The sequence below is a fragment of the Suricata suricatta genome, chromosome 12 (assembly GCF_006229205.1).
Source record: "Suricata suricatta isolate VVHF042 chromosome 12, meerkat_22Aug2017_6uvM2_HiC, whole genome shotgun sequence".
Lineage (NCBI taxonomy): Eukaryota > Metazoa > Chordata > Mammalia > Carnivora > Herpestidae > Suricata > Suricata suricatta.
Window position 1 is genome coordinate 105,058,207 of NC_043711.1, and position 10,339 is coordinate 105,068,545.

The window sequence follows — 10,339 nt, forward strand, 5'->3', positions numbered from 1 at the left end:
CGGGCAGTGCACCCCGCGGCCCGGCTCCCTCTGGGAAATCCGAGGCGAATGCACCCCGGTCGCTGCCAGCTGCCCAGGCGGGGAGCCTCGGGGGTGGGAGGGGAGGGCAACGGGCAGGGGAGGGCAGGGAGGGAGCCGCCGGGCTGGTGGCAGGGCAGGTGGCTGCGCGCGCTCGCGGGCGCAGACCCCGCGGGTCAGGTCTGGGACAGACGCGCCTCCCCGGGGTGCAGAGTGGCGGCGAGCCGGGTCCAGGAGGAAATCGCCAGGCACAGAAGTTTCTCGCGAGCGGCCAGGCTTTGTTCGCGCCGACTGCGATAAAGACACCCCGTGGTGGCAGCGTTGGGGGACCGCTCCCCGGGCGCTGGGCTGGGGCGGGCGCGTGGGGCTGGTCCCCGCCCGGGGCGTCGCTGGCCGGCCCCTCTTCCCACCACGCCACGCCTGGTGCGTGTATCCCGGCGCGGAGCGCGGCTGAGGGGACCCGGGCGCCCGGTGCGAGCGGAGGGCGGGATGGGGGTGGGGGGTGCAGACCCGCCTCAGGCGCCGCGGGGACACACTTGGCCCCCGACCGGGAGACCCGAGGCAGAACGAGCCGGCCGTGCGGACCTGAGTGGAGAGGCGCGTGCGGGGCCCGGCGGGGTCAGCACCACGAGGGCAGGGACCGGCGGCGTGCGAGCGCTCCCTCGTGGGCGGCAGATTCGGTGGCGGGGCCTGTTCCTCTCGGGAGGCGCGGGGGAGCCGCAGTAGTTTTCCACCTGCCGCCGGAACCAGCTTCTCCTCTCTGTGCTTTTTGGAACCTGGGTTCCCGTCTGATGACAAACTGGCTCTGGCGAGTGGGGCGGGGATTCCCGGGACCGGGAAGATTTTATTCCCTGTGCAGGGTGTGGCCCATGTCCTTCAGAGGAGAGAAAGTCTCTGGTTTGAGCCGTCTCTATTCTCGAATCTGACAATATCAGTAACAGTAATGAAGGAGAAGCTGTCGGAGAGCCGAGCTTGCCAGCCCCTTGCTGAGTGCTCTGAGCAGTATCTCGTGTAAGACAACACCGTGTAAGCTCCTATCCTACCCATTTCACAGATGAGTAAACCAAGGCACTAAGAAGTTCTGTGACTTGAGCATGGTCACTCTGCTAGGATGTGATGGAGAGCTTTTAATTCAGACTTAGGTGACTCTGGACCTTTTGCAGCTCTGATGCTGGTGGGGAGAAGGCAACCCAGCTGACAGCCTGACACAAAGCAGTGTCCCAAAACGTGGGTCCACGGCTAAGGGGCCTGGAGCACCTGGCTCGGATGGCAAGGTCCATGGACGCAGGGAGAGGAGGGAAGGGCCCTCTGGCTGGACCCCCATACTCCTTGCCGCCCTGCCTCAGTGCTGCCTTCCTGCTGCACAGGCATGGGGCTGCTTACCTCCTGGGTGGCTATGACCTAATTCACCTGGGCGTGGCCCCTCAAGCAGGTGCCTGGGCAGGTCCCCGCCGAGTCCCTCCCAACACCATGGTGAGGTGGCTGGGTGCCCAGAGGTCAGACTTGATGGTGGCCGAGGGAGTGGCAGTCTTGGGGGTGATGTCCTGTGTGCTGGAGCAGCTGATTCTGAGTGATCCCGCTCAGAGAGTCTGGCTCTCCAGAGTCTGCAATGGACCTTTGACAAACCACTGCGGCAGTCTGGGCTCTGGGTCCACGTCCGGCTTCCAGACAATCTCGAAGCCTCTGTGAGTGGTGATCCATTTCCTGGGTCAGCACTGCTGAGCCGGTCCAGCTCTGGGCTTCGTGGACCGGAGCTTGCTGAGGCAGCGCGGGTCCGGGGCGCCTCCCCGGGTCACCAGCCGGCAGCAGAGCGATGGCCCGTGCTCACGGCCAGGAGGCCGCTCGACAGCCGGCCCGGCGGGACCCCAGGAGACGCACCCGGCCGCACTTCTGCTCCTCTGTTGTGGACAGAACCACGAAAATATTCCCTCCTGAGCCATGTGGCCTGCTGTGCTCAGGCGTGGCAAAGAGCCCATTGTCTGCTTTTAGAAGGGGAGAGACAATAATCCTCAGAAACCCAGCTGCTTTTGTTCTAGAACATTGAGCTGCTTGTCTGGCCTCAGCGCGGTCGCAGTGAGCCCCCCCCCCCAGGGCAGGGCCCGGGCTCCACCGTGGCAGGTAGTCGACAGGCCCACCAGGACCCTGCCCGTGGGCCGGAGGGCACCCCAGCCCGGTCTCTGGTAACCAGACTCTTGTGTGTCGGTGGGGCCTGGGGCCTGCCAGCAGGGGAGGGAACCAGCCCCTGGGCCCGGGTCCTGTCCCCTCCTCGCCGGGCGTGGGGACGCTTCCTGCTGCGGGCCCTCGGCCTGCGGTTCTCAGATACCCCTCATTTCCCCTCTGTGGCCACGGCGCACCGCCCCCCCCTACTATTATACAGAATTAGCCTCTTGAACCACATTTCTTGGGGCTGCTGGACCCTCTGCACAAGCCACATGCCTCTGCTCACCAAGGCCTGGCCGCTCCGCTTCTGCCGTCCAGACAGTCACCGGCTCCCGGGCTGGGGATCTTCAAACACGTCCTCTCCTCCCCGGGGGCCCCCTTTCCTCACCGGCTTTTTATCCAGGCGGCCTTGAGGGAACCCGAGGCTGTGGCCCTCTGCTCAGTGCCCTTTAGGCCTTGGGATCAGCTGTGCTGAGGGCAGTGCCCATTCCCACCCTGGGCTGGAGTGCAGTCCGTGCGTCTGCTGCAGAGGCCACCTGGACGTGGCCGAGCCCGGCGTGTGCCGCCGCACCTCCAACCCTGTGACGGCCCTCTGCAAGTCCCCATTTCTCATGAGCCCAGACCCGCCTGATCGAGGGGCTGGGTCCTTCATCTTGAGGCTCACTCCCTCCTCCCCATGAGGCCACACTTATACTTAAGTGTGGAAACTGAGGCCCGGAGACGCTCACCACCGCCCCAAGTGGGAGCACCCGCCTGGCTGCAGTACGGCCTCCCTTCCTCCCTCCACGACCGAACTCTACGAGCCGGAAACTTCAGTAAACTTGGACTCCCCTCTCTCTGGCTCATCGCATGTCCCCACCTGGTGGAGACAAGGCGGGGGCAGGGACGGCCATGCAGGACAGCCCCCAAGGGACAGGTGCCCACTCTCTCACACAGCCCTTCATTGTGACCTCCATACAAAGTGGCCGGCTTCCTGCTGACCCAGGCTTGCAAATGGGGACGGGTCAGCCCAGATCTGCCCCCGCTGCCTGCTCGCTCAATAGCTCCGGCCTCATCCGCAACAAGTGAAAGCCCCTCCCCTCCCTCAGTCAGAGGACAGGACGCCCAGACGGACCCTGGAGGCCAGAAAAGAGAGCTGCCTAAAGATCTCCACGAGTCACAGGGGCAAGGGCCCAGGGTCAGGGGGGCAAGGGCCCAGGGTCGGGGCGGGGGGCAAGGGCCCAGGGGGTGAGGAAGAGTGAGGAAGGGAGAAGGGGAGGGGACAGGAAGGGGACCCATATTCAGGAGCTCGGGCAGGGGCTGCCATGTAGTGTGGCCCATGTCACAGTGGCGTGGGCTGTGGCTGTCAACCTCAGAGCAGTCAGGTGCAGAGAAGGGGACCTACCAGCTGGAGCACAGAGAGGAAGCAGAAGTGACACTGATGTGCGTGTCCCCGGCTGCCATGTCCCTAGTGAGCAGGGTTCAAGCTGGAGACTGGGGACACCCCAGCCCCCAGGACAGGGCAGGGCTGCCCCCCCGGGGGCATTCGCTGGACTCGAGGAGGACCAGCTGGCTTTGCAGGCAGCCCCCAAGTGGGGAGTGGGTGTGCGCACAAGGACCTGGGCGGGCAGAGGGGCCCATGGGCACTAGCACTCCTGCCGCCCTGGGTGAGACCAGGACCCCCCCCCCCCCCGAGCCTCCCAGCAGGGGGCCCGGGGCTCACACTGCAGCTGTCGGGGCCTGTGGGGCGGGGAGGAGGAGCGGCGTGGGGACTCGGAGAGGTGCGGCTGGTGGCTGGGCAGGCGGAAGAGACGTGTGTTGTCCTCCTGAGCTCGCTCTCTCTCTCTCTCTCACTCACACACACACACACACACACACACACACACACACACACACACACACGCCCTTGCCCCTCCCACCGAAGCCCCAGGTGCAGAGCCTCTGGCTGGAGGCTCCAGAGTCAGCATTACCCTCGCTGCTAATCCAGGGCACCTAATCCCGCAGGGCGCGTCTCCCGCTGGAGCAGGCGGAGGGCCTCTGGCAGAGGTGGGGGGGCCCCAGGGACCAGGACAGGCCTGGGGATGGGATAAGGCCCCGCGCCACCTACTGGGCTCCCTGTGACGGCACTGCCTTCTCCCCTCGCAGCTGGAGGAGGAGAGCACCTTGTCTCTCCTCCCGGCTCCTCCGGGAAGCCCTCCACACGGCCTGCAGAGCATCTGGTGGCCTCAGATGCGCCTCCTGGAGGCTGAAGGCAGCAGAGCAGCAGGGAGGGCCCGCCCAGCTTGTGAGCAGGTGCTGCGGCGATGGAAGGCACAATGGAGCCCCCAGTCCACTCCAGTCACGCAGGCTCTTCCTGCCGCTGGCACTGTTTGGGGGTCACATGGCTGGGGCTCCAGTGGAGGCCTTGTCCCTCGTCCTGGGGCAGCGCACATGGCTCTGTGGTAAAGGACCCCCTCCTGATACTGGGGATCTCAGTGGCTTATGCGCACATGGGAGGGGCCTCAGGCGACCCCCAGACGCAGATGCCCTGCTGATGGCCCTGCCCTCCTCCCTCCCAGGGCCCCTGAGGGCTCTCCCCAGCCTGTGCCTCGTGATTGGTGGCAGGCAGTTTGCGGCTGGCTCTTAAATGGCTTCCCCGGGCGTGGAGGAGCTGTGAGCTCCTGGTGGAGGGGACAGTGTCCTGGGGGTCCCCAGACCCCACTGCCCAGCACAGCTGCGCAGTCAGGCTTCTCCAGAGGAACACGGCCAATAGGACATTTTTATATAGAAATTTATTATTAGAAACTTGGCCTTGGCCTACATGATTGTGGAGGCTGGCAGTCCTCTAAGTGTGCAGTCAGCAAGCTGGAGGCCCAGGAGACATAAAGGTGTGGGTCTGGCCTGAGAGCCAGCAGGGCAGGCTCGGGACCTGGGAAGAACAAGGTCCTAGTTCAAGTCTAAAGTCAGGAAAGAGCCAATGCCCCAGTTCAAAGGTAGCCAGGCGGGAGACATTCAGGGAAGGCTCAGCCCTGCCACCCTTCACCTGGCTGGACAAGGCCCACCTGCACCAAATCCACGAATTCAGACACTAGTCTCTTCCAGAAGCGCCTTTGCCCATATGCCTTGGGGGCACCGGTTGACAGCTGGAATCCACCGTCATGCTGCCCTTGGCTCTGTGGCCGTGGCCGTGGTTCTGGGCCAGGCTCTGAGCAGTGGTCTGGGTGGAGGAGGGGAGGAGTCGCCAGGAGTGAGATGCCCTTGGGGCCTTCTAGGTGAGGATACCAGTGGCCCGTCTCTCCCGCTGGGGCTCAGCCTGCCCCTTGGCTCCCCGCTGGCCTGCCTCCTGCCTCTGCCATCTGGCTGCGCAGCCCGGCCCTCTGCACCGGCTCCAGTGGGCACCTCGGCGCCGGCCTAGCCCACCTCAGCCCTGCAGTCAGGCCCCAGCAGCAGGTGGGGAGCAGACACACGTTTTGGACAAGCTGGTTCCCAGTGGACAGGAGCTAGGCACCTGTGCACATGCTTACAGGAGAAATTCTCCGAGCCCAGTGGTGGTGCCCGCTCCCCACCTCCACGTGCTACTGTCACTGGGTTCTGTCCCTGACACCTTCTCACCGGCCGGCCCACGGGGGCCTGACATACAAAGGGCAGTGGCCACAGGGCCACTGGCAGGGAGGACAGCCATGAAGTCACCTTCTGGCTGAGCCGTGCTGGGCGTCACCTCTGGCCTTCAGGGAAGCAGATCCTGGGAAGAAACGCCCGTGAGCGACCTGAGTCACACCCTGTCATCCTCAGCTTTGCCCACAAGGGGGCTGATGACCAGGAGGCCAAGCCAGAGCTGCTCAGTGCCCGTCCAGCCCGCACCTGCGCATCCTCACTGCTGGGCTCGGCCACCGTGGCCACTGCGCTCCTGTAGGACTCCGTCCTCTAGCAGGGGACATGTCGTGACCATCTGTGCATCCACGTCCAGAGAGGCTTTGGCAGACTAAGCACACGGTCGTGTCCAGGCAGGGCCGCGTGAGACCCTGGTACAAACTCGGAAATGTCTTTCGGAAGCCCCATGATACTCGGGCCCATCCTCGTGGCTGCAAGATTCCAGAGGTCACGTACCCCAGACTCACTCAGGACCCCACTGCCTGGCTGCTGGGGGAGGTGGCGGTTCCGGGCACCACTCCTTGCTCCCATCTTAGCGCCGGGACCCCCGGGAAGGCCCGCCTCCTCATTTCCGACCAAGAGTGTCCATAAGGGTGAGAGCCACACAGAGGAAGAACTGTGGCCTCCACACCGCCCGGGGAGCCCGGGAAACAAGGTTGCAAAGGCCCCTTCGCAGCTTGCTGCCCTGGCTGGGCATGGGTCACACCGCAGGCAGGCTCCCGGCAGAACCAGCACGAGCTGGTGGCAGCCACAAGTGGGTCATGGGCTAACACCCCGACCGGCGGTTCAGTTTGCTAATTTAAATCATGGGTTGCAGAGGACTTGGCTTGATCTGTCTGTACTCACGTCCAAGGTCATCCACAGCACTGGCGCAGGTGGGATTTGCCCGCTGACTCGGCGCTGCTCTTTGGCGCTCTCCCGTGCCTTTTGATTTCAGATCTCCTTGTAGTGATCCCTGGTCACCAAAGTGGCCATCCCACCGCCGCTTCAACCCTGCTGCGGGCCTCCCCCTTCCGGGTCACCTGCCCTGCGGCCCTCCTGCAGGGGCGGGGCTGAGAGGCACACCCGGAGCTGGCACAACAGGTGTCCCCTGGATGTCTCCATCACTCACTCGAGACACTGATCCGTGAATGATTCTCGAGGCCCCGATACTGGCCCGTCATCCCTGCCGGCTGCTGGCGGCCTCCCTGAGCTCTGGCCTGGCTGGGGTCCCTCTGCTTCGGGGCCTGTCCCAGCAATGCGTGCATCGTGCATGCCAAGGTGCAGATGGCAGTGTGTGCACCTGCTGACCCGCACACACGTGTGTGTTGGTGCACGTGTGCGCGTACCTGTGTGCGTGCATCTGGAGGAAAACCTGCCACGCGTCAGCACAGGCTGGCCTGTGGGTCCATCTGTGGTACTTCCCGGTGTGTCTGTTTGGGCAGCCACTCTGCGCCGGGCTCACGCTGGCTGCTGCCTTCTGCGAGACTCCGCTGTGGGGGTGCTGGCGCTGCGCGGGCTGGAGGTGGCCCCGCGGCCACCACCCGCAGCTCCCCGTCCACCTGTCCTCCAGAGCCCCCGGAGCTGCCCCTCCCCGCTCCGCTCGGAGTCCAGCCGCGCCTGCTGGCCTGCAGGGCTGGGAGGCGCTAGAAGTGTAAATAACGCCCGGGCGCTCATGGCCACCCCGGGGACGACTGGGGGGGAACTGCGCTGTCCCTGCGCAGCCTCGGGACTCAGCCTGGAGAGCCTGGGGTGGGGGCGGCCAGATCGTGTGCAAATGCCGCCGTCACTCAGGGTCCTTTCACAGCGTTGGCGAGGCCGGCAGTGTCGCAGGCACGCGGGCTCCCGGGCGTCCGCTAAGCTCGGCCGCCCCATCCCCTCAGGCCTGTGGCTCCTGAGTGCCGGGCCACACGTGGCAGCTTGTGGCCCCCGTGGTGGCTACCGGGGCCTTAACGCCGCAGAGTCTGTTCTCTACCGCCCTGCAGGCCAGAGCCTGGGGTCCGTGAGCCTCGTGCCACCTGGAGGCTCCAGGAGAGGGGCTTCCTGCCCTGGGGCCCCGGCTTCCTGGTGGCCCTGTCTCTTGGGGCTTGGCCTCTGCTGTCGTGTGACTTCTCTGTGTCTTCTCTTTAAGGACACTTGTCACTGGACTGGGGCCCACCCCAATCCAGATGACCCCATCTCAAGCCATTAACCACACCTGCGAAGACTTTTTCCAAGTAAGGTCACACTCAGTGTCCGGGTGGACCGATCTTTCTGGGGAGACCACCGTTCGCCCCGTGCGGGCCCAACCAGGCAGGGCTCCCTGGCCGGCTCCCTGGCGGAGTCTGGGCCTGTGCAAGTGCACGGGAAGGGCCGCTCTCGGCGCCCTGGCCTCTGCGCGTGCTGGGGAGTGCGTGACAGTGAGTCCCTGTGGCCTGATGCTCTGGGTCTGGGGACACCTCAGGGTTCTGAGTCACCAGTAAGGGGCCCCCAGCCCTGGGGGAGGCCTCCGAGCACAGCCCCTGGTGTTTCCCGTGCCCCCCACGGCCTGAGGACCCCCGAGATGGCTGGGCTTCAGAAACGCTGGGAGCCTCTGGATACAAAGTGGCCCAAAAGGTGAAGGGAGTGTCAGTGCCCTGGGGCTGCCGGACCACAGAGCAGAGACCCGGCACTGACGCGGCGGGGGTTGAGGGTCCTAGTTCTGGGAGCCTGTTCCGCGGAGAGGGAGGACCTGCTCGGGGCCCCGTCCCGGCTGCTGGACAGTGCTCTCGCGTGAAGGTGGTGCTCGCTCTGTGTGTGCCTGAGTCCGAACACCAGTCAGCGAACCGAGGTCCCCACTGACCCCCGGGTCTGACCGCAGTCACCTTTTCTAAGGCCCTGCCTCCAAGCACACCCCCGTTCTGAGGGGCTGGCGGTTGGGGCTCAGGCCTGCCTTCCTTGGGGAGGACACTGTCAGCCCCTGTAAGCAGAGAGCTACGTGGGGTTCTCCAGAAGCGGCCGGGCTGCAGGGGAGGTCGGAGCCCGAGCGGTGGGTGATGGGTTAGATCTGTGGGAGCACCAGCCCAGCAGCCCAGGCGCCCAGAATCCCCCGTGTACCTGGCAGGAGGTGCTGCTCTTCCTGACTGCGGGTGGGGTGGGGGTGTGCGGGGGTCCCCAGGAGCCTCGAGGTGCAGGTTGCCAGACCCCAGCCCAGCTCCTTGGGTGGGCAGGAAGTGCGGGTCGGGGAGGGAACAGGGCTGGACTGGGGCTTCAGCAGAGAGGAGTGTCTGCCTTTCCTCTTACCCAGCCATGTTGCTGCACACGTGGTTCCCGGCGACATTTTGAAATGCCCTGTGCAGCATGCACCACACAGACCTGCCCTGGAGCTGCTTTTTTCCTCTCCCGCGGGCCACGCCCCCTCCACGGGCCACGCCCTTTCCCCAGGCCACGCCCCCACGCTGCCCTTGCTCCCCAAGTGCTGGGTTAAAACAGGTGTCTCCTTGCTAAACAGCACAGAAAGCTAGAGGAAACTGAGGCCTGACGGTCAGTGCGGACACTGCGTCCACACCGGGTGGCCCCCCCAGCGCCGAGCGCACAGCTCACACCAGCTGAGCACGGGCCGAGGGGGATAGTGTGTGGCGTCTGACTCGGTCCCACTGTGCCTCAGTCCGGCTCCCCGACTGGGGCTTGCTCACGTGTGCAGGTCTGGGAGGTTCGGCCCGGATTCAGGAGGGGGCTGGTCAGGGAAGGACTGGGTAGCGGGCACAGAGCCATCGGCTGCCCCGGGGGACCGGGGGACCGGGCACAGGGTCGGGGGCATTCTCCCAGAGATGTCAGTGCGTTCAAGGGTAGATGGAAGTTTTCTAACCGGAAACTCTTCTCACAGAACGAACCAGCCATCGGTATACTGTCCCGTGGGTCCTGTGGCTGCCCCTGGGACCCCCTGGGCGGCGATGCCTCAGCACTCCATGGGGGACAAGCCCCTGGTGTCCATGCCACAGCTGGTCTTCCCGAGCCCGCCCTCGGCCATGGACAGCGGGAGTGGCCACAGCCCCCCTGGCCGGCGGGCATCCCTCGGCTCGCCCCTCAGCCACGGCGCCCCGTGCCCGCCCGCCCGCAACCCCCTGGACTCCTGCAGCCAGCCGCTGTGCCAGCCGCCGGCTGGGAAGCGTGAGCCCTGGACGGCCCCCGAGATGCGCTACGTGGCCGCGGGGCCACAGAGCACGGCGTGTGGCTGGCGGGCCTTCGCGCCCAGGTGGCTGCAGGCCTTCAACACGCCCAGGGGCTTCCTGCTCTTCCTGTGCGGGGCCGCCTTCCTGCAGGGCATGACGGTGAACGGCTTCATCAATACGGTCATCACCTCCATCGAGCGCCGCTTCGACCTGCACAGCTACCAGAGCGGCCTCATCGCCAGCGCCTACGACGTGGCCGCCTGCCTGTGTCTCACCTTCGTCAGCTACTTCGGGGGCACCGGCCACAAGCCGCGCTGGCTGGGCTGGGGCGTGCTGGTCATGGGCGCCGGCTCGCTGGTGTTCGCGCTGCCCCACTTCACCGCGGGCGCCTACGAGCCGGAGGGCGCCCAGGGCGCGGGCGCGTGCCCGGCCAACCGCAGCCT

The 10,339-nt window shown here is 65.6% G+C and overlaps 1 protein-coding gene across 4 annotated transcripts in view; it reads left to right on the plus strand.

Annotated features, from left to right (window-relative positions):
- The window catches only part of SLCO4A1 (solute carrier organic anion transporter family member 4A1), a 21,881-nt gene that overhangs the window by 305 nt on the left and 11,237 nt on the right, over positions 1-10,339 (plus strand). For 2 of the 4 annotated variants that reach the window (XR_003900921.1, XM_029916966.1), the window contains exon 1: positions 8,983-10,311. Coding sequence is in view for 3 of the 4 variants with exons in the window: in XM_029916966.1 (XP_029772826.1) it covers positions 9,555-10,311 (757 nt within the window). In the remaining variant the exon portion in view is untranslated. Of the gene's footprint in view, positions 1-7,896; positions 7,983-8,982; positions 10,312-10,339 lie in introns of those variants that run through there. The other 2 variants (XM_029916967.1, XM_029916968.1) reach the window with 2 other exon arrangements.